Source organism: Sminthopsis crassicaudata, chromosome X, assembly GCF_048593235.1.
Source record: "Sminthopsis crassicaudata isolate SCR6 chromosome X, ASM4859323v1, whole genome shotgun sequence".
Classification (NCBI taxonomy): Eukaryota; Metazoa; Chordata; class Mammalia; order Dasyuromorphia; family Dasyuridae; genus Sminthopsis; species Sminthopsis crassicaudata.
The window spans coordinates 71,985,330-72,009,121 of NC_133623.1; the positions used below are offsets into that span (position 1 = coordinate 71,985,330).

A 23,792-nucleotide genomic window follows, 5' to 3' on the forward strand; every position below is an offset into this window, starting at 1 on the left:
GTAAACACTTTATAACTATGTGCGAAAAAGGTGCACACCCTTCGATAACAAAGCCTGTCAAAGAGCAGCTCTTTGCACTGTAGCAAAGATCTTGAAACAACGGTGGGCCCCATCAATCGGGGAACGGCTGAACAAATCATGGTATATGAATGTAATGGAATATTATTGGACCAAATGATTCAGAAAAACTTAGGAAGTCTCATATGAACTGATGCAGAATAAAATGGGCAAAACCAGGAGAACAAGTCAATCAACAATTAATTCTGCAATGCAAAACCATTTAGAAACATTAAAGAAATTCAAATAATGCAATTAAGTCCAGATAACAGGTGATAAAGCTTGCTACACACTTCCTGATAGAGGTGATGATATCATGATGCAGAAAGAAAGAATGATGCTTTGTGACATAACCAACCAATGTGTAGATTTGTTTTGTTACTTTGGACTAAGTTTGTTTTTTTTTTCTTTTTTCAATTGGAAGGAAGAGGGGGCACTTCCAAAAAAAAAAAAAAAAAAAAAAAAAAAAAAAAGAAAGAAAAAGAAAAGAAAAGAAAAGAAAAGAAAAAAAAGTAGAAGAAAGAAAAAAAGGAAACAGGATTGCTTTTTAAAAATGTGCACAAAGACTGAAGGCAGTTTAGAAGGAGACAAAGATAGGTTAAGGTGGTGATTTTTTTGTTGTTGTTGTAGCTTTTTATTTGCCAGATATATGCATGGGTACTTTTTCAGCATTGACAATTGCAAAACCTTTTGTTCCAATTTTTTCCCTCCTTCCCCCCACCCCCTCCCCCAGATGGCAGGTTGATCAATACATGTTAAATAGGTTAAAATATATGTTAAATACAATATATGTATACATATTAAGGTGGTGATTTTATTATGTACTTCTTAAAAGGTAAGGTGAACATAATTTGATTTGAGCTTTCACGCACAAATCCTTTTTTCTCTATTTATCCCTCACCGGTGCTTGTCAAGTTCATAACAAAAAATACAGATTATTTTTTTGATAGTAAAAAGAAAGTTGCCTCATGACCAAGGTCTTCCCCCTCGTTTCCCAAACACAAGGAGCTGAGGACTGAGGGATGGGTGCTTAGCTTTTGTTCATACTGCATTGGATGTCTGAGGACTGTCTTGGAGGAGTTCATATTTCTGCATTAACGCCTTCATTTTCTCAGCTGGCAACGGGGAGAAGAGAGAATATTAAGAAGTTGCAGGAGTACGGGGTTCTTGCTCCCATGGAGCATTGCCCCCTAACGGCCCCAAGCTGGGCTCTCTTCCCAGTGTCCAAAGCACGCTCAGAGCTCCCCAGCTTGAGAACCCAAGCCCCAGACAAAGAAAACTAGCTTTGCCGTGGACCCTGACACCGACCTGCTGAGTCTGAGAAAGACCTTTGGTGATTCCTAAGCCCCCACTGACTGCTCCCGGAGCCCCCACTCTACTGAATCCCCTCCCCTTAAAGGTCATCCCCCTCCAAGGGCTTCTGTCGAGTCTCCCTCCCCCTACAAACCACTGCAACATCTGTCACTGAGCCCATCCCAAACCTACCCCACCCCACCCCACGCCAGGCTCTCCCCAGTGAGGTTTCCATGACTTGACCCTTACAGGTTCTACCTGTATGGCCAGTCTCTCAGTTGTCTTCATTGTCCTCCTCCTTGCTCTCTAACTGGGGGCTTCCCTAGAATGGGGGGTGTTCTAAGCCCTCTTCTCCTCTCCCTCGGTGAGCTCCTTCCCTTCCATAGGTTCCCTCAGCTCTATGCAGGTGACCCTGAAACCTACACATCCCGGCCTAAGGCATCTCCTTCCCTCTCATCTCTCACCTGCAGCTCTGCCCCTAGGCCACTACCTCCGGGGAGGCCCCGGTGGCCCCTGAGACTTACTGAAGTCAAGGCTGCGTGCCTCCTCATCTTCCTCCCTACAGGCGCTCCCCCTTTTCTGTTGAGGGCACCTCCATGCTCCAGCCCCTTTGATCCAGTCTTTGACTCTTCCTTCTCTCCACCGCCATGATCCAATAAAAATCAAAGTTCTACAACCATCCTCCCCCTCTGCTCTCTCCTGACACCTGCCTGCCCTTCTTTGGATTCCCTGATTCAGCCTCTCATGGCTTCCCATTCATTCTACAAGGATGGAGGAAACGTGGACTAGATGTGCCTTGGACGGCCTCTCTCCCGGAGGACCGATGCCACGTCCCCGGGGAGATCACGTCTCCAGGGTCTGCCCTGTCCGAGGCCTCACTCATCAGGCTGCCAAAAGAAGCTTCCTAAGGCACGGTTTTGATCAGGGCATTCCATTGCTCCACATCCTCCCGTGGCTCCCTTCCACTTACAGGATGGAACAGGGACTCTCAGCCTGGCTTTGAAGGTCCTCCACAATCTCGCCATCCTCTGTCCAGGCTTATTTCACCCGGCAGGGTGAAATTCCAGCCAAACTGGACTCTTAGCTGCCCCCTGAATTCAGCAGCCCCTCTCCAGCCTTTAGCTATTTGCCTAGGTTGTCTCCCCCCGCCCCCACACTTGGCATGTCCTCCTCTCACCCTCGGCCTTTGAACCTTCTTTGTTCAGGTGCCAAATCTTGGGTCCAGTCTTTCCTGATGGCCTCCATGCCATCTCCCACTCTGCCACGCCGACCCCACCCCGAGCTACAGGCTCTCCCTTTACCGATCTTTGTTTTGTCTCGCTCTCTTCTTGAATGCCACCTTAAAATGTCCAAGTATCTGGGACTACGCCGGCCCTTCTTGCCCCCATCCCAGGCGTAAAATAGCCGCTCCTTCGTGGTAGTCTGAGTCCTCGACAATACTCGTATTCCCAGCATTGAGCACGAGACCCACCACCTTTGTCGAATGAATACGGCAGCCCCAAACCCGCTGCCCCCAAAGATACAAAATACCACTCCCAGGAACGTTTTCAAAGCACTTTCCTTCAAATAAGATAAAACTAACAAAGGGCTACACAGATGACAACTATTATGATTATTGTTGTTCTGTTAAGGAAGGAGCGGTAGGCCAGGATTGTCAAGTCATGGACCATTATAGAGAAGTCCCTGAATTCACTGTTCAAATGAGGAATGTCAGGCCATGTACTCTGGTTTGGGAGCAGAGGCTACATACCTAAGGTCACCATGCAGTTACCTCCGCTCAAATAGGCTTTCTCCCTTTGTGACTCCTTGGCTATGTGATCTACGTTCACAGCGGTATCCATGACTTGATTGATAGTTTTCAGCTCCTGGGGAAGAAGTACAAAAATCAGGTCCTTTATGGTGGAAATGTCAACTCTGAAAATGCCCTGCATCCATCCCATAGACTGGGACAAATTCCAACTTTTACCCACGATAAGTCACTTAACATCAAGGGTTAGTTCTTTTCCTCCAAGCCTGCCACACATCAATCCCAGAGTGCCCAAAGGAGGGTCGCCTCCTTACGTATGAATTCCTGCGAAAGCTCTAAATAGCTGCAACGTGGTGCAACAGCCCTGCATTGTCTTCCCCACACCTTCCCCCCTCCAAAGTCCCTATATTCTCCTTAAGTTTCCATGATGCTTTGGATATGGTGCTTCTGTGATGCTGGAGACAGTAAAAAGTAGCTCACAAGAGCTGACTTTAATTTTCAATGCCTGGGGCAGCTAGGTGGTGCAGTGGATAGAGCACCAGCCTTGAATTCAGGCCTTTACCCACCCTCCAAAATCAACAAATGCTGCAAGTCAGGGCTTGACCCATTTGTTTTGTGGATTGTCTAGACTTCAGTGATGGAGAAAATTTAAGAAAGACTAAACACAGAAGAGTGGCATGTACACATTTTCCCCTCAGAGTCAATTTAAACATTTCCCAGCACACCACTGCAGATAACCCACCGACAAGCAACAGTCCCTGCCAAGATTTTACAGGAGTCGGGGGAAAAAAATCTCCTTTGGGACATACTCTGGACAATAGGGGAGGGGAGGGGAGCCTCCTGGCCCTGAGAACATCATCGTGACCATAGAGGTTACTGTCTGCAGGAGCTGATGACAAGTCCCAGTTCAGACTGAAGTTCATCAGGGAGGGGCCAGAAGGGAGGTCACATGGGGCTTACCTGGTTCAAGAGCATTAGCGTCTCATTTATAGATTGAAATAATGGACCACAAGGGTTGATGTTGGGGGTTGGGTGATCACAGAACTCATGAAGCTCATCCTCAAAAACGTGTATAAAAGCAATCACCAGTTGATGGAAATCTGAGAGAGTCAAGCCCAAGGTGCCGCTACCTTGGCTGGAGATTTTCCCACAGTGGGCAGAAGGCTGCAAAACCAGACACAAGAGATCAAGGCCTTCACTCTGTGAGCTTCCAAGAACCTTGTTGGGGGCTCCCCCACTGCCTTGGATCACACTGATACAACGGGCAGCACGTGGACCTCAGTTTCTCCCTCAGTCTTACAAATGGGCATGAATGCATGTGTGCAAGCTCCAGTGGAACCAACAAGTATTGACTGAATACTTCCTGGGCTCTTGGGGCTGCGCTGTGGGGGCTACAGACGGACCCACTGATGCAGCAGCTGAGGACAAGGCACCAGGTTACAAAGACAAACAGCAGCTAATGCTTGCCCTCAATGACCTTTTACTCAAGTGGGGGAGGCAAGCCAACCCAGTTCCCCATATGAAAGGGAATCAAGGTAAGGAACACACAGGGTTGGCAAGCAATGCAGGTCAGTGGCTGGAGGAACTCGATTCCAGAGGCCAGAGACTGTTACTTCAGCAGAACATAAACATAAACTCCTCAAGGGCAGGAACTGACTGTCCTTATGTCCCCAATGTCTGGCGCACAGAAGTGTTTAAGGAAAGCTCTCCCAAGATCTGAAAGGGATCTCACCTTCCAGCTTCTATGGAACCACCTCTTTAGCTCCCCCAGAATCGGGTTACTCACCTTCTTGGGGAATCCGGCGGGATTTGGTGAAAACAGCCTACTGGTGCCCTCCTGACGGCAGAGGACCTTGGGGAGGGAGAGCCGGCAGCGGTAAATTCCATTATCCTAGTCCCTCATCTTCTCCCAATTCATGTCATCCCACATTCCCGGGGACCCCGCCTCTCCTCCTTCCCCTGCTTCTCTCACCTCTTCCTTGTGTGCCTGCAGCATTTCAGTGAGTTTATTCAGTTTTTCAGAAAGCTCTTCCACCTTGATCTTTGCCCCCAGTGGTTTGGGAGGAGAGGGCCTGGAAGGAGCGGGCCTGGAAGGAGAAGCAAGTCAGCTTCCTAAGCATACCCCTGCCCACAAACAGATGGGGCCAAGGTCAGGTGAGAGTGATGGCACGTACAAGGACCACAGGGGTGGAATGAAAACGTTCTCGGGACAGGACGGGGAACAGATCTCCTTCCCGGAAGCAGACTCCATGCTACAAAATGAAGAGCCCCTTCTCTGAGGGGCTCTCCAGGTAGGAAGAGGAATCACCAGTGACTACCATGGGCATGCATTAGGTCCCCGGGGAGGGAGCACGAGAACATCAAGCAAGGGACAGAAAGCGTTCACAAAACCAGCGCTGTTGGGGATGGGAGGATGAGGGAAGGAAAGCGGCAGCAGAGCTCTTTGTTCCTTCCTGTGTCTCCAAAAGGGCGACATGAAGCCTGAGGGATGCTCTACAGAGGATGCTTGGCAGGGCTGAGGGATGCTCTGTGTGTATGAAAATCTTAGGCGGGGGCAGGGGCGGCTTAGGGCTCTGGAAAGGGGCAGCCTCTCACAAAAGCTTCTCCCTATGCCCTGTCAGTCACTGCCAGTCTATACTGCAGGGCTCCTTAAGGCACAAGGCCCAGGAAGATGGCTCCCCCAAAAGGAGGCCATCCATTCAATCCACAAGTATGTGTGAAGCGCTTCCTAGGTACTAGGCCCCAGAAACATGGCTGTTGCTTGCTAAAACTTCACTCTGTTTTCTCATCTAAAAATAACCTGCACATCTCTTACTTTAAAGTACCAAAGGAACATGTCCTTTGTAAATCCTGATACATGAAACGTGCTGGTCATCAGCATTATGGCGGCTCTCCTTTTCTATGTGCCTGAGGCGGTCCAGAGAAAAATTGAGCCTTGTCCCTTGGCACAGTGGCCTGGCCTACCAGATGTGGTGGTACTTGTAGCTGTCATCGCTGTTGCTGCTGTTGTTTGCCCTTCGTTCTTGAAGAGGACCGTGACATCAGGGAGGAGATGCAATGACATGCAAATGAATTAGATTTAATCCAGGCAAAGTCACCTGCCTCACCTTCCCCTCCAGAGCCATCTGGGTACAGTGGCCAGATGATGGGAGATGGCCCAGCTACCTCCGGTTTCTTGGCCAGAGCTCACACTGATAGTAGTGAGAAGCTGCCAGGTCTCTCAATCGCCCAAGACTGGGTGGAATTTTTATCAAGAGCCCTGAAAGGAAACTCTGTTCTCTCCTGCCCCCCGACTCCTCCCCTGCTCAGCCTTCTTCCCCTCACCAGCCTATCTTAGCTCGTGCGATTTATGTGCCACACTACGGCACCGATTCGGAACGCATCAGTGGCCTAAGGCCCAACCTGAGCCAATGGACCTTGGGTCACCCTTCTTTACAGGGGCAGATACTCCCACAGGGCAGGCCTGTTGCTGGAAGGTTTTCACAATGCAAAGCAGAGATTGGATGGTGTTGAGAGAGGAAGAAATTGAGGACAGATAGGCAGGGAAGTCAGGGAAGGAAGGAGGGTAGGGAGGGGATTTTAGGTGGACTTAATTTTTAGTCATGTTAAAGTCTAAAATTCATTGGCTGGGAAGGATCTAGCATTTCTTCCACCTTAGCTTTTGGGATGAGCCTTTTCCCAAAAGGATTGCGAGAAAAGGGCCAATTAAGCACAGCCTGAACCTACAGGTCATTCTATGGCTCTGACCATAGGGCTTTCTTTCTCAGTCCCCAAGTACATACATTCTATGCAGGTTTTCCTTTGCCCCACAGGAGTTCTCTATGTCCAGAGGCAAGGGACTCAACGTGGGATCTAAGATCTCCTCGTGGATGTGGGAAGTGAAGAACTTGTTCAGCAGCATCTCGTTGTCCTCCACTAAGCTGCAGACATTCTCTTCCACACTGTAAGCATCATAAATCATAGGGAGTTCCTGGGAGTCAGAGGTGGGGTAAATGAGGACCACACCCTTCCCCATACCAGGCTTCAACCTCATCTGAGTGCCAGACACAAACTTTGGACAACCCTCGGTTTCATGGAGGAAATGCCTTCATTCGAAACCCCAGCTCCTGAGAAGCCCAGCCTCTCCGATCCAGCTCCCATTGGTCCCCAAACCATGCTGACCCTTCCTGCTCAGTGACAAGAGCCTTCCTCCAAACCCTAAGAGCTTCACTGGCCAGGCCATTCATGGAGCAATCCGTTCCAGATTGCCCAGCGTTATTTTCTCTTCTATCCTTTTTTCTCTCCTTCCAGAGTGCTACTTAATTTTTCACAAACATATGTTCTCTCTATGTTAACTCTTTGAAACCAGGGGCCATGTATAATGTTCTTGGTCTCCCCCAGAGCCCAGGGCTAGGCCCTGTTGCTCATTAAGTATCTGTTTATTCATGTAGTTTCATCACCTATAAGCCCTGATGGGACAGAAGGGGAGTCGCCCTCTGAAGTCAGGCCTGGATTCCTGCCTTGGGTGGGAAGTTTTATTGTATGACCTCTACAATCCTTTCCAACTGTGCGAATCTACACATCTCAGCCTGAGAGAACAGAACCAAAATAAAAGGGTGTAAGTGGATCTCTTCACTCCCACCCCCTCTACCAGTTCTCTCCAGGATCTCCCAGGAGAGCATCCCCTGGCTTTTTACCTGAAGAAACTGGTGACATATTCAGGACCCAGACTTGTGACCAGATCCAATAACTGATTAAAGAAATAAAGCTGTTCCTTCACACCAGCAGAACCCTAAAAAAGAAAGCCAAATATAAGACCACAAAGAGACCAGCTTTCACCAGCACCTCTTATTCTCCAAACTCAGTGCCTCATGTTCTGTGGCGTGCTGGAAAGAATTCTGGGTGGGAAGTCAGAGAACCCGGGTTTAGAGCTGTTAACTGTGAAACCTTACGATCCCTTAGCTTTTGGGGCCTCAGTTTCCTCTTTTGTCAAGGGGGGATAACACTATCTGCCTTATCTCAAGGAAAGGGAGATCACAAAGTTCTGGAGGAGGATGGTGCTTATGTATACAGGTATAGATAAGCAAATAGAGAACCAGCTACTCTAACAGCTAACAATCCCTTTCATCAGATCCCCAAGAAATCATCCAACATCTCTGCCTGAAAACTGAGTGAGAGTCCCCCACCTCTTAAAGTAGCCTATTCCAAAAAAAAAAAAAAAAGCCTCTTCCATTTTGTAAACAAGGCCAATAAGTTTGAATTCAAGTTTTGGAATAATGTCTTCTCAGTTTTCTTCTTTGTAACCAACTTTGTTCTTTATTTTTCCAATGTTTAATGGTTGTTGTTCTTTCCATTTACATCGCTGTAGCCATTGTAGATATTGTTTCCTTGGCTCTGCTTACTTCACTCTGTATCAGTTGGTGTCTTTCCAAGCTTCTCTACATTCATCACATTGTTTCTTAGAGCACAATAATATTCCATTACCTTTATGTACCACATTTTATTTAATCATTCTTCAATTAATGAGCATCTAATTTGTTTCCAGTTCTTTACAACCACAAAACGTGCTGCAATATTTTGCTGTATCTATTTATCAGTAACCTCATGCCTACCTAGCACTGCAATCTCTAGGTCAAAGGTTCTAGTCACTAATTTACATAATTCCAAATTGTTTTCCAGAACAGTTAGACCAATTCACAGTTCCATTAGTAATGCATTAGTGAGTTCACAACTCCTCTAATATCAGACCCATCTTTTAATATCTGTCCTCATTTCCTGGAGGTGATCTGCAACCTCAAAAATTGTTTTGATAGGTGCATTCTCTTATTAGTGATTTAGAGTATCTTAATTTTTTTTAATCTTAAATTTTTTTCACTAGCAACCTCTTTTAGCTCAAGAATTAAAGCTTTACATTACTTCAGATGTAAAATAGGTATACAAATCAAACATTTATTGTAAATAAGAACTTTGCAACCCCAGCATTCAGTTAGGAGACCTCATACAGGGTTGGGAATAACAGTTTAAGAAACTGGGATTTAGAGCCTTCTTTTACCTATTTGCTAATAGTTTCCTACTCTTCTTTTGAGAACTGCTTGTTCATAACCTCTGAGCACTTCTCTACTGAGAGTGGTTTATAATCTTACATATTTCTCTTGGTTCTTGCCCTCTAATCAGGGTAATCTAATTTAATCTAATCTAAACAAAGACTCTTTCTTGAGTTAACCACTTCTCTTCTTAGCCCAGGTACATTTATTTTGTTCATGAAAAAGCTTTTCAAGTTGAAGTAACTGAAAGTACCTATTTTACTGTTTATAATCACATACACCCTTATTTGATAAAGCACTTAGTTCCTCCCTACTTACAGCTGTGAAAGGTACCGCATATGGTTTATTTCCAATTTATTTAGTGGTATGATTTTTAATATGATTTTTAATATTCACTGAGGTTTTTATACTCTACAGTGTAAGGTCCTAGTCTACATATTACTTCTGCAGCTCTAATTTCCAGTTTTCCCTGTGATACTCGTCAAATAGGAAGTTCTACTACCAACTAGTTTGGATGATATTGCTTTTATAATAGAGTCTGAAGTGTGGAGGAGCTATTTTCCCCTTCACTCCTATTTTTTCATTATTTCCCTCTATATTCTAGAGTTTTTATTCTTCCAAATGAATTGTAGCTCTGTAAAGTATCCTCTTGGTATTTTGATTCATAAGAGCCTTTATTCTTCCAAATGAATTTTAGTATCATTTCTTGTAGCTCTGTAAAGTATTCTCTTGGCAGTTTGATTGGTATAACACTAAATCTTGTCAACTAATTCTGGCATTATTGTCAATTTTTTATTATCTTGGCACAGCTTCACCACAAATGAGCATTGAATCATCTTCAATTATTGAAACTGTCCATTATTTACAGCCTAGTTAGTAATTGAACCTATAAATATATTGGATGTACAGACAGAACCTAATTCAAATGTCACTGGGAAATATTTAACAAAATAAATAAGAATACAATAAAACATAGATAATAGCCATTTGTGGTTTTCCTCGGGAAGCCATTTCTATTTCAGCTTGACTGCTTTAGCAGAATTGATTCCCTGATTTTTTATGCTTTTTAAAGTGATTTTGAATGGAAGGACTCCCCTTTCAATTGTGGCCTTCTGGATACTGCTATTGAGTAGCATCCTTGATTTTTGAAGTTTTTTTTTTTGAAAGCTACTACTTTACTAAGTTATAAACTCAAATATCTTTGCTGGTTCCCTCATATTTTATAGGTAAATCATTGTTTCATCTGTAAATAAATAGTGTTTTGTCTCCTCTTAAGCTATCATAATTCCTTTTGATTATTTCCATTGTTTATTATTAGTGCCAGTGTTTTTAGAACTCTATCAAATGAGAAGGGGGAAGGGGTAATCATTGCTTTATGTATAGATAGATAGACAGACAGATAAATAAATAAATAAATAAATAAATAAATAAATGAATGAATGAATGAATGAATGGATAGATAGATAGATAGATAGATAGATAGATAGATAGACAGACAGATAGATAGATAGATAGATAGAAGTACTATGCATGCCTTTGTTTGGTAGAACTTTTAGCATAAATGATTCTTTCCTTCCCCCCCTGCCTTTGATAGGGTCATTATACTGGTAGATCACAGGAGTACTACAGAAATAGGATCATCAATTTAGAGTTGGGAGGGACTTTTAAAAGTCCCCTAGTCTATTTTACAGATGAAGAAACTGAGGCCCAAACAGATGACATGACTTATTTGAAAAGAGTCACATAGTAACAGGTGGGATTCTAACACAGATCCTCTAGCTATGGACTAGAAGTTCCTTCTTCTACTCTATGCTTGATCTTCTAGACCAGTAGTCCTCAAACTTTTGAAATAGGGGGCCAGTTCACTGTCCCTCGGATTGTTAGAGGGCTGGACTATAGTAAAAACAAAACCTCACACTCTGTCTCCGCCCCTCAGCCCATTTGCCATAACCCAGCGGGCCGCATCTGGCCCGCGGGTCGTAGTTTGAGAACCCCTGTTCTAGATAGTATAATAATATAAAAATTAGTACAATAAATGATTACCATCAGGGCTCCAAGAAACTCTGCTCTGAATGCCTCATGATATTTAGCACTGAGGTGACAATGGCTTCTTAAAGGCATGGCTAGCTGAACAAAACCTTGGTTAGATCTGATCTAAGAGAAAGCCGTTAGAGGCCTCCATGAAAAGAGTGGGTATCAACTACAGGAGGACCAGCCCAGCTAAGTTAGGAAAGGTTCGGAGTGAAATTGGCTGCAGAATGATGATGAATTTTGAAAACACAGCAATGATCAAAATCCATTACAGAAAACTGCAATTGGTTGAAGTACCGACTTCATGAAATGAGATTCTTGAACAATGATTACTCGTAATCACCAAGAAAAATCAGTGTAAACTTTTAGAAATACTTGACAGCATTTTACAAAGATGATCTCATTCTATTCCCGTAGACAACATGAAGAGATCTGAGCTAGACAACAGTACCGTTTGGGGAATCTGGAGCTGGCTGAATAGCCAGAACCACAGAGAAATGATTAATAGTTCCAGGTCAGCTTAGAAGAAGGCCTAGCATGGAAGGTCCAGGGGGCTTTGCTCGACCCTGAGCTAGTTTTGTTTCCAGTTAGAAGATACTTAGTCCAACCCCTTTTCATTTTACAGGAGGGTAAATGGAGGCTTCTAAGAGGACCTGCTCTTCAAAGTAATCGAAGAAAGAAGACAGACCTGTAGATGATCTTTCTCTGCTTTCAATTTCTCTTTCCCAATGCCAATGCTGACCCGCCTATGTTCCCTCCTATCTCTCACAAAAGAAAATCATTGTAACTGAGTTCATAGTGAGGTGTTACCGCTTCCAAGAATACGGAGATTTACAAGAGAGACCGAGAAGGCGAATGAGTGAACCCAAATGAGTGCAATCCCTGATGGAGACATCTCAGCCCTTCCTTCCCAAACAGGGCACCGTGTTGGGATGCGGAGGAGCATTTCACATCCTATTCCTGCTACTTAATCTATGCCCAAATTGAGATCTTCCTAGCACCCGGGATGACGGGCTTGAGGAAAGCATTCAGGCAATTCCCAGGCTTGTCCCCAGGCTCAGGAGGCTGGCAGGGTTGACATCTATTGCATTTAGCCCCACAGCCATCAACCCCTTCAAAGCCTAAGCGAACTCAGCTCCAAAGGCCAAGAAATGGAGCCATCGGGCTCAAGAGAAGCCTTCCATCCCTCTAACCCAGCACCACTCAAAAATACATTAAAACAGTATTCTTGCTAAAACAAAGGTTAAAAAAAGACATGATTTTTGTCCAATGTCACCTGTACTGAGAGTGAAAAGAAAACCGATTGCCTCTGGGCTAATGAGAGCTCCAGACTGTGCAGTGCCTCCCGGGTTGCCTAGTGGTGCAAGCCTACCCATAACATCCAGAGGTGGGGCTAGGCCTGGGCCCTGCAGGAACCTTAGGCTGAGCAGTAAGCTCAAGTTCTGCAACTGTGCACATCCCTCAAACCCCTAGGCTCGATCCTGGCTCTGGGATATCCATGCCCGCAAAACTTTGCTGTCTAGAACCAATGCTCAGGTATTCAATCTCTTGTCCATTCGGGACCCAAGGTTCCTGATATATAAAATGTAAGGGTGGGGCTCATGACTGCCTGGGAGAAGGAGCAAAGAAAGGCAGACTTAAATTAGAAAAACTGTGTAGGCAATCCGGGGAGGCTTTGACTTCTGAAAAAGGCCAGCAATTGAATTTGGGAGAAACTGAGGAAACTCAGCAGGACTGTGGTAAAACCCAGGGCCGGATTCTACTTCTGGCTTCTATAAGAGAATATTGAGGGACTGGAGTACGTTGGTAGAAGAGCTGGACTGGGATGAGAAGACCTGGGATTTTAGGCAAGTCACTTAGTCTCTGAACTTGACAGGGATAAAGGAGAGCCGGACTGATGTGCTCATGGTGTGCGACAGGCCAGCCAGTGGGCAGATCCATGGAGAGCACTTGGGCTCTGAACTTCACTGCCAAGTACAGGATGGTGGGAACACAGGCAGGAGCAGTCTGAGAAGGAAGTGGGGAGTCAGTGATTACTAGCTCAATGACAGAGCAGCATGATGCTACTGTCAGCAAAGTCCAGACGGCTACGGTGTGATGTGAATTGGCAAAAGATGAAAGAACAGGCTGAAATCACGTGCTGCTAGGCTGAAAAGGCAGCCTCAATGGAAAGAACCTGACTTGGAGGCAGGAATACTCAAGTACAAATCCTGCCCCACATACGTACTGACTGTGTGTTCTTGGGCAAGTCACTTAACTCCTTTGGGTCTCAGTTTCCCCATCTACACACAGCAGGAATAATGACAACTGCATTTACCTCCCAGTGCTGTTAGGAATAAATGAAATAACAGACATAAAGCTCTGTGCAAACCTTAGGGGGCTAAAAAAAGGGGGGCAGGGAGGGAGGGAAGGGAGGAAGGAAGAAAGAGAAGGAAGGAGGAAGGGAAGAAGGGAAGAAAGAAAGCAGGTAGGAGGGAAAGAAGGTAGGAGGAAGAGGGAGGGAGAAAGGGAGAGAGCAGGAAGGAGGGAGGGAGGTGGGAGGAAGGAAGGGAGGAATATGTGAGTGAGCGGGTCCTCTCTCTTACCTTAATGAGATCCTGATCGTCTGGTCCGCACAGCATCAGTTCGTGACCAAGCCTGGTCAGGTCTGCCAAGATGAAAAAGACCAGTTATTGCCAACGTCGGGTCTCCCAAGGGCCTCTCCCACAGAAGCTGGGCTTCCTTCAGTGCAGGGAAGGGTTTGGGCAGCACAGTTAGGACGGCCCAGCAAGTGGGAGCTCAGGTAGCTCCAGGGAAGAGCAGAAAGGGAGAAAACCCCGCCAGACTGACCAAGGGGAAGCCCTGGGGGGGAGAAGGCAAAGCCAGAGTGGACTAGGCTCTGAATGCTAATCCTCCCCCCAGGCCTAACTAATCCCCCATAAACTGTGAAAGCCCAAGCCAATCTCCTTCCCTCTCTGGCCCCAGGCTCCTCATCTAGAGGAGGTGAGAGCCTGAGCTGGAAGCCGCCTCCCAAGGTCCTGAGTGGAAGCAGAGAGCTCCTGGGGCCCAGAATGCCGAGCCAGGAGAGCCGAGTTCCGATCCCACTTCTGAGCCGACCGGCAGGCCCCGGCATCCGCGCACTTTGGGCCCCGTGCACAACACGAGACCCTCGGAGCAGACGGCCCTGGGCGCCCTCCCAGCCGGAGGGACGCCCATGCCCGGTGCTTCTCCCAGAGGGCCACAGCTGTGAAGGAGGGCCAGCTTTCTGGAGGGGGGGCACGGCGAGGTGCCAGGGAGGGAGCCAAATGCCAGGGCATCACACAAACGCTAATGCCAAGGTGAGCTCACACTGGGGACCAGTGAGGGGGGGTCCGAATCCAGCCCGGGCCGGACAATCAGCGCAAATGACCAGTCCCGGGGACTTAGGACTGAGGTAAGAGCACTTATCTGTGTCACTAGCCATGGGAGTGGGGGGGGGGGGGGAGACCTACCTAATACAAAGAATGGGAATCAGCCGCATTTCTGTAGCTCACTAACTCTTCCCAACCTAATTGCGTGTTAACGGGGGGCGGCCAACCCCCACAGCAACGTGTCTGCTTTGGAGCGGCTGCTCCATCCCGGAAAAGAGCCCCCCTTTTCTGCATTGTCTCCAAAGTAGAGAGAAAGGGGAGGGGGAAGTGTCCTTGTGGTTGGGGAAAGAACCTGGAAGTCAGAGGGCTGGCTGAGCCAGGCCTGACGCCGCACTGACTTCTGGGGAGGAAGGGATCGGCTCCTCTCTGGACCTTCAACCCTAGTCTCTGTAAGTGGGGGGCGGTTGCCTTTGGCGCTGGCCCTTGTGCTGAAGTCTCTGCTCTGTGATTTACGACCACAAGGGCAGGGGGATGGCTTTCCTGAAAAAAGAACAACGAATTCCTGTTCTCTCCTCTTCCATCATCATCTAGACTCCAGCCACTTCTGAGCCCGTGCACAGGGGGCTCCTTGGGTCCCCTCAGCCAGGGATGCTGCTGTTCTCAGCATCAGCTCTGCCCCAGGCCTGGCCGGGAGGAGACCGAGTCAGCGCCCCAATCTGCTTCATTAGGCCGGCGCTGGCCGGGGCCAAAATCGGGGCACCACGCGATTTTCCCTCTTCCACTCCATCTGGTTTCAGATGCGGCCTTCAGCCTCCAGTCCGTTTTGAAATGGAAAAGTTATTCGGCCTCTTAAGGGGCTGAGACTTTGCTCAGATTTTCCTAAAGTTCCTAACTGAGTCAGGAACAATTTCTGCCAAAAGACGGAGCGCAAACAGGAGGTTACAGAGAAATCTCTGTGAGACCTTGACTGCAGGGCTGGTCCTCAGAACACCACGTGTAACATCTGCGTGCACACCCGAGGGTACATGTGTGCCATAGACCCACACAGACGGCCCTCCAGGAGAGACCAATCATGATTGACTCTTCCCTACCCACACCCAGAAGCGTCTCCCCGAAAGCCTCTACCCCTGGCCCAGCCAAGAAGGTGGGCTTTGTCTGCTTCTTGGATTCTCTGCTTTGGCAGGGCCTCCTGTCCAAGCCTCTCATGCGAGGCCTAATTCTAAGAAGCTGTATAAACATTCACAGACTTCTGAGTCGCTCCGATGGAAATAAAGTATAGCTACCAAGGGGAGCAATTAAATAAGTCTGCTTGCTGAGCAGACTTTGGCCAAGTTCGGAGTTTTCCAGGCTCTAATATCAAATGAAGCCCCTGATGTAATAAAGTTATACCTGTTATTTTCTCTTTAGCCCCAGAGTCCAGCCCAGTGGCAAATGAATCCTCAAAAGAAGGATACAGTCTAAAGGGAAAGAACAAACTGTCAGTGCCGTGATATGACAGACTGCAAGGAACAATGAGTTTCACAGCCCCTTTCGGAGCTGGCTTCATCTCTGAGATATATAGACAATTTCTAGATTTGTGAATAGAAGGCAAGTTATCTTGTTTTTAAGAAAAAGGCCATGGATGGCAATATTCAGCGCCTGCAAGGGGACATGGCCCCAAAGCATCCCATTTGCATATTGAATTACTTTACCTTATTAAAGGGTAGGGCATCTGGATAAAATTTTGCTCCTTGTCACTCAGTTTATAGTTTTTGTGTCCAGTTGTTGTTATTCAGTCATCTCAGTCATGTCCGATTGTTTGTGGCCCCATTTGGGGTTTTCTTAACAAAGATTATGGAATGGTTTGTCATTTCCTTTTCCGGTTCATTTCACAGATGAGGAAACTGAGGCAGAGGATAAAGTGACTTGCCAGGATCACACAGCTAGGAAGTATCTGAGGCCGGATTTGAATTCAGGAAGAGTCTTCCTGATTCCACACTCAGTACTCTAGCCATTGCAGCACCAGCTAGCTACCCAGTTAGGGTTAGCCTATCCAGAAGCAGGAGAAATCTATCCATCTATGATGTAGGAGATAAATCCTAGAGGGTTACTTAAAACACTGAGATTAATTGCTTAGCCTAGTCTTCTAGACAAATTTGAACTCAAGCCCATTGCCAGAGGCCATGCTGTCTTTATTATGCAGAGAGGCATTATTACAACATTGGCAAAAGGAATTTAGGTGCAATTAAAATATTCCTGGATTAGAACCTGGGAGATGGTGTCCTTGCTCCCTCACTTACTACTGGGATCATCCTGTAAACCTCTCTGATACTCAGTTTCATCTTTCAAATGAGGACAATCATTTCCTCATCTATCCTGCAGAATCACTGAGACGATCAAATGATAATGGACATAATAATGTTTTCTAAACTGTCAAATGCTAGACAAAGGAAAACCATTTTTAATTCATTGGACCGAGATCCATATCTTTACTCATCTTCCTTTCATGAATCTATTAAATATCATAATGTCAAGACACTCTGTAACAATAAATAATAACTTGGTGTATCAGTAGCATGATGTGGTGGCAAAAATGGCAGACAAATAGCGGAGAGACACCGGGAGTTCTAATCTCACCTTGGATGTTTTCTCTCTGGTTGGGACATTTATAAACATGGGAAACCACGCGCAACAGTACTTACAGCTTGCTGTGAGTTGCTGTGAGAACCACATGAAAAGGAATTTAAAGTTCTTTATAATACTTAAAGCATATATAATTGTCAGTTATTAAAACAGTATTATATCTTTATAAAAGCATGAGTAGGAAAATACATGCCAATCCCCTTCTCTCAGTTCCTGCTGCTGGAAAACCTGCTAGGTGATAGGAACTTTCAGTAACCAAGGCAACCCTAGTTGGTGGCAGCTCACCCTCAGTGGAGATCAAGGATGCAGCAAGAAATAATTAACTGCCCAAGCACAAGTAGTCCAGGTTGTTTTTTTTGCCAATTAGAGTTTCAAGTTGCTTGACAAACACCTTTATTCCTTCCTGCTACGGTTCTACCAATGGCCCCAGACATCTCTCACCAAAGTAGCCAGTACATATTCAGTTGGCTTTTTCCCTCTTGAAACCCATGGCATCTTCAAGGTGGGGATCACCTATACTTGCAAACTCAAACCTGTGCACTTGAGCAAGGGGCACATCAGGCATCGACCCTCAAAGCCAACTGCCTGACGCTCCATTTGCAATCGATGGCTTCCCCCGAGTGTGACTGACATTGACTTATTGCTGGGTGTCCCTAAAACAATGCATCAGCCTAGCAAGTAGATAGCTTACACTCGCAATGCCGAGATTTAGCCAATTGTGCATTGCTGTGTTTCTGTACATGAACACACGTACACTAAGAGCTTTAGTCTTTTAGTGCGGCAGAACATGGACTAAATGTAATCAATCATTCCACACTTAAACCCTTTTTCAAGAATAATACCAAATTCCCCTGGTGTTCTATTCTCTTTCTTAAAAAGATGGAACTAAGGCTCCAAGAGGAAAAGGGAATTAACCAAATCCTTTTTGAACCCCTACTGAGAAATTGTTCCAAACAAAAGCCCAATGCTTCTGCAGCACCACAAGCTAGTGTTTGGAAAGCCCAAAGTGACCAAAATCCACAATCTGGGTCTCAGACACAAAAAGCCTGGCCCTGGATACAACGGGCCTTGGGCACGAAATTTAATGTACATTTTTTGTACCTCAATTGTACGACTTGGTATTTATTAATCCGATCATTATCCACAAATCGGAGGGGAAGATGCAGCCTGTGTCATTTACAATGTTATGATCACTGCTTTGTTCAACAGCTGTGCACACTTATGCCTAGTCTTGGTTGCTAAGGAAACATTCTCAATTAGAAGGCACAAACATAATGGAAAATACACATAGCCTTGCTATCTTGAAAATTCTTTAAAAACAACAATTCATTCCAACACCCCCAAACAAAAAACCCAAATGACCTTATTTGGAGAACTGGTTAATCAAAGTTTACTTAATTGGATGGGCAAGGCACCAGGAAAAGAATCAATCAACAGTAGCTAAGGTCTTCCAAAAGAGAACAGGGCTCTCAAGGGGTGAAGGGAATCCATATGGCCCCTACTTGTACAAAACAGGGACCTCTGACCAAGAGCTTCTGCTTCCTGTGGCAAGGCTTATTACCCTTCCAGAAGGTCCCTCTAGCCACCTGCCTAACTGAGGAAGGGTTCCCATCCTGGGGCTGCACAGCGGATGATAAAAAATCTCAGGGAATTTTGAAGTCGAGGGGAGAAAGGCTTTTAAAACCCTGTAATTTTTGAAAATTTGATTAATATTAAGAAAGGCAATTTCCTGGACTCTGTGAAAATATATATAATTTTGCTATAAAAAACATCCCATTTCCTACATGTGGAGGGGGTGAAAGCCTGTCAGAGCCACACCAACTCTGCTGTGGGCAATTCTGCCACCTGGCCACCTCCTCATGCCGGGCATTTCTTGCCCCGTGTCCCAGAAGCTGAGAGTTGGCAGAGGAATCTGTGGCCACCTAGTTCAACCAACCCCAGAAGAATCCTTGCTAAAACATCCTGACAAGTGGTCATCCATCAGGTTTCTTCTGAGAGCATCAACCCAATAGAGCAAAGGCCTCCCTTAGTTTCCTGTAGTGTGCATTCTAGAAACCAGCACAACCTAGAACAGGAAAAGCTGGCAAACAGGTGTTTTGTGTTTGTTGATTTGTTTTTAAATCAGAATTGGAAAGAAGTGTTTTAAGGGGTTTTTGAAATGTTGCCAAGGCTTCAGAGTTTTGGTCAGCAGACATTTTTTCCTGCTACATACACTATTTCCAGCCTGGGCTGGGCAAATCTACTACTCCTTTTACCTGGAAGCTCCTCTAAAGAAAACAAGCCTAACGAAACCAAACTCCAAGTCTCCACCCTAATTTCTCACTTCCTTCCTGCACAAAGACATCAAGCCTCTCCTCTCTTGCATTAGTTTCTTCCCTAAAATCTCAACCCTCCCAGCTCCCTAATGAGCATCCACCTCCACTTCCTCAGAGATCCACTGGGGTAGACCTGTTTTCACATACCAGTGCTTGATGCTGATAGGTAATCCCCAGCATTTATCCCATTTTTTCAATAAGTTGCCAATTCTCCCAGGCCTTTCTGCGACTAAGTTAAGGAACCCGACCAGTGGAGATGCACCAAGTGGCCTCCCATGCTTCAAGCAGGCAAGACAGTGGTATGAAGACAGATGCATTATGGGGAAAGGGGGTGCTACTTTGGGTTGTGAGTGAGTAGGGAGGGATCTCTACATTCTGCCCAGGTTTACATGGAAGCAACAGTAAGAATTTATAAGAAAGCCAGGCAGACAGTGGTATAAATAATGACTTTTAACTGCCCTATACAGGCAGAACCCAGAATTTGGGCTTCATTAGCCTCTTATAACAGAAAGCTAATAAGTCTCAGAACTCTGCTCACCCTCACATGGATGTCTGGTTCTACAGAGCTGAATGCACAAGGTCACATGGACCTTACAATCTCAAGCTTCTAAACTACTTATCTCTAGGATTCAATATGCAAGGAAGAGAACATCTGGGCAAATTACTGCTAAAGAAGAGATAAGCATGGGGCCTGCTATATCAGAAAGGCTTCTGTGCCTCTTTAAGGAGGCTATCTGGCCAAAGACCATGCTGGTTTTGCTTTGGGGAGTCTCCTACCCTTTCCTCTACCCTAAAGAGTAACTGCTCCATTTTGGTACAAAAAGTAATGATGTTGCTGAGCCAGGGCAATACTAACTTCAGTTCTTGTCTCAAGGAGAATGGCTTGAAGGCAAAGTCTTTTGGTACCTGATGTACTTAGACTCCTCAAAGGATAATGAACTGAGAGCCAAGTTCCAGCAGTATCTGTATGTGAGGCCGGACATCACTTCCCCTTCTAAGCCTTAGTGTCGCTAGCTGTGAAATGAAGGGGCCTGACCTAACCTTATCTCAAAAGGCCTTTCCACTTCCAGTTCTGCCACTGCAGAATTCTCAGGATTCTCCCGAAGTCCTCATAAAGCAACCACAAACCAAGGTAACACCCAAGGACTTTGCCCAGCTTTAGTTGGATAGAGGGGAGTGGAAAATCTGTCTGCTGCTTCTTAGCCAGTGGGGTTCATCTGGAGATAACAAGGTTCAGCAAAAAGAGTGATGTAATTAGCTGCAATAGCCCCGGGTTTGATCCTAACTCAAACACCTGCTGGCTGAGTGACCATGGATCCTTCTCAAGAGCCTCATCTGTAAAATGGGAATGAAACTTTTATTATCTGTCCTCCAGAGTGGCTGTAAGAAAACCACTTTAAAAACCTTAAACCACAGTCTATATAATAATGAATCACTGTAGCCTTTGAATTGTTGCACTCATCCCTTTCTCATTACTCCGTAGAGGTGCGGGCCTTCATCACCTTGTGCCTGCAGTACTACAATGGCCTCCACATTAGCCTTCCTCAAATCCACAGCTTCCAAAACAACCAGGCCTGTTTCCAACAAACTCTAGTGGCTTCCTACTATTTCTTTTCTTTTTTCCCCCCTGAGGCTGGGGTGAAGTGACTTGCCCAGGATCACACAGCTAGGAAGTGTAAAGTGTCTGAGACCAGATTTGAACTTGAACTGAATTCAAGGCTGGTGCTCTATCCACTGCCCCACCTAGCTGCCCTGCCTAGTATTTCTAAGATCAAATTTAAACTCCTGTTTAGTTCTCCAACCTGACCCCACCCTATCTCACTAGTCTCGTTATATATTTATTATTCCCCTTCCCACACTCTAGGGTCTAGTCCAACTGCTCCTTTTCCCATTTCACACACACAAATCTCTATTTCCATACCTTTGCACTCCATATCTCATGCCAGAATGTACTTTCATCTCTCTTTACTTTGCTCAAGACTCAACTCAAATCACATTCTACAGTATGACACCTTTCATTTCTTGAAATCCCCAACTCTTAATGCTCTCCTACCTACCTTCTTCTGAGAAAGTACATATATATATATATATATACAGATAATACATGCATTTATATACATACATATACATTATGCACATACATGTGTACACACACACACACACACACACACACACACACATTTTCTCCTCCAGAGTAATTTGAGCTCTTTTTTCATTACTCCCAGAGATGGAGGCCCTCCATCACCTTGAGCCTGGAGTACTACAATGGCCTCCACACTGGTCTCCCTCAAGTCTCTCTCATCTCCAATCCAGGCTCCAAAATGACTAGGCTCCTTTCTGACAAACTTCAGTAGCTTCTTACTGCTTCATTTTTGTTTTTCCGGCTCCAGTGGTTCATAGAGTGTTTGGCACTTAAGCAATATTTGTTGATTTAATGATTCCTTCTGTGCCTGGCCTAATTAGGTTTTAACTAATTACTTTTAACATCAGTGATCCTCAAACTGTTTAAACAGGGGGCCAGCTCACTGTCCCTCAGACTGTTGGAGGGCCGGACTATAGTAAAAACCAAACCTCACACTGTCTCTGCCCCTCAGCCCATTTGCCATAATCTGGTGGGGGGCATAAACGTCCTCAGTGGGCCGCATGTGGCCTGTGGGCCGTAGAGAGAGAACCTCTGTTCAAGGTGATCTGAAGCCCAAAGGACGGAGCCCTCATGGCCGACAGCTGTTTTAAAATGTGTTTAGCACCGTCTCTGTATGAAGAAGAAGAGAATTCCTCAAGACAAAGAAGATAAGGAGGCAGGGGCATTACCTTGAAAACAACCATTCCAGAATAACCAAACGGTAAATTGAGGGCCTACACAGGAACTGTTTTATTGTCCTCAGTCCAGTAATATACAGACCTTCAAGGAAGGGGCAGTCTATGTCCTGAGAGGGAAAAAAAATCAGATAAATTTAAAATATTACACAATGGCAGAGAGCTTAAGAGGCTATAGAGGCCAGTTTCCTACCCTGCAGAGGTTCATCTACAGCATCTCTAAAATTTGGTTATTCCCGTTCTGTAGGATGATGCTGTTTAAAAGGTTTTTATTAAACAGTTGCTTAAACGGTTTACGGTTAACTGAAATCTACTTTTCACATTTATTTACTATTACTTGAGAGGTAGCACTAGATAGGAGACAAAAACAAAAGAATTAGAAGCAGTTCAGCACAAGACAAGTGTGAATGTGATTAACATAAGGTCAAACATTAAATACGATTTAAAAAAAAAAAAAAAAAAGAAAAGGTTTCGGGGAATGAGAGTCATTTCTGGCCACAGCGAGCAGAAAAGGCTTCCTGGAAAAGAGCTCTAGAAGGATGTGTAAGTATTCCCTATGAGGCCAGATGGTCCAGTTTCAGTGAAGTACAGGCTATGTGAAGGGAGCCAGGGGGAGAAGAGGCTGGAGAGGTGTAGAGTGTCTGGAAGGCTGGGTTAGTCACTCTGTCTGATCACTGAGACACTAGGGAGCTACTGAGGTTTGTAGAGGAGGGCAGTGACTGCAGATATAAGGTAGAAAGCCAACGTTCCCAATATACGCTATGGTGTGGAGGGATGCATGGGGAGGGAAGTGAGAGTGGACGCCTCTGCAGGGGAGGCCAGCCTCAGAGAAGGTACCGTGGCCGTGGCCAAGGAACTGGCAGGTAACTTCGAAGGAGAAGGACTGGGGAGGGGCAGACCCAGAGTCGGGAGGTCCAGGAGAGCGCGAGATTCCAACTCTACTCGCGCACTAACTGCCACCCCACCCTGGGCCGGTCCTCAGCCTTCTAGCGTATCTCCGGCAGGAAAGCCTCCAACGACCCCTCCCTTTCCCCGCGTGACCCGTGACCCGTGACCCCCGACCCAAGTTGGGCCCCGCCCCTTCCGCTCGCACCTTTAGTCTGTCCAGCACTCTCAGAGCCTCCTGAGAGAGCTGGGCGTCCTCCTCGCTCTCCTCGTCCTCGTCGTCTTCGTCGTCCTCGTCGTCATCCTCCCACTCCTCTTCCCACTTTTTCTTCGTGGCCTGCGCCGCTTCCTCATTGTTGTCGCAGTCCCCGAGCCCTTCCCAACGTTCAGCCATTGTCCCTCCGGCTCCCGAGAGTCACAACTGACACTGCCCAATATCCGCGCGCTCGCAGAACGCGCCTTGTCATTGGGCAGAGCCACTGACGTAATGCGGACTCGCGCCCCCGCCCTTCCCATTGCCTCACGACGTCCGTTCCCGTCCTCCCCGACCTTAACTCCACCCCCAACTCCACTCTCGCCTTCCCATTGGCTGGGACTCAGGAAGCGTCCCCCACCCATTTCCGCCTTCTTTTTTCCAGAGCGGGGGAGATGGAGGCAATTGCAGCTAGTTAAA

At 46.2% G+C, this 23,792-nt stretch overlaps 1 protein-coding gene across 4 annotated transcripts; it reads right to left on the minus strand.

Moving 5' to 3' along the window:
- Positions 1-667: 667 nt before the first annotated feature.
- On the minus strand, positions 668-23,576 carry HAUS7 (HAUS augmin like complex subunit 7). 4 transcript variants are annotated; one of them, XM_074278221.1, is made up of 11 exons: positions 23,328-23,576; positions 22,229-22,344; positions 15,870-15,937; positions 13,737-13,798; positions 7,774-7,868; positions 6,880-7,038; positions 5,070-5,184; positions 4,884-4,949; positions 4,058-4,261; positions 3,101-3,215; positions 668-1,172 (listed from the first exon to the last, which is right to left on the minus strand). In XM_074278221.1, the coding sequence occupies exons 1-11, from the start codon at positions 23,511-23,513 to the stop codon at positions 1,099-1,101; spliced, it is 1,260 nt and encodes a 419-aa protein (XP_074134322.1). In that variant the 5' UTR covers positions 23,514-23,576; the 3' UTR covers positions 668-1,098. The 4 variants fall into 4 exon arrangements, with proteins under 4 accessions (XP_074134322.1, XP_074134323.1, XP_074134324.1 ...); XM_074278222.1 differs by lacking the exon at positions 3,101-3,215 and having other exon boundaries at positions 668-1,065; positions 4,108-4,261; positions 23,328-23,573; XM_074278223.1 differs by lacking the exon at positions 6,880-7,038 and having other exon boundaries at positions 23,328-23,572.
- Positions 23,577-23,792: the final 216 nt, after the last annotated feature.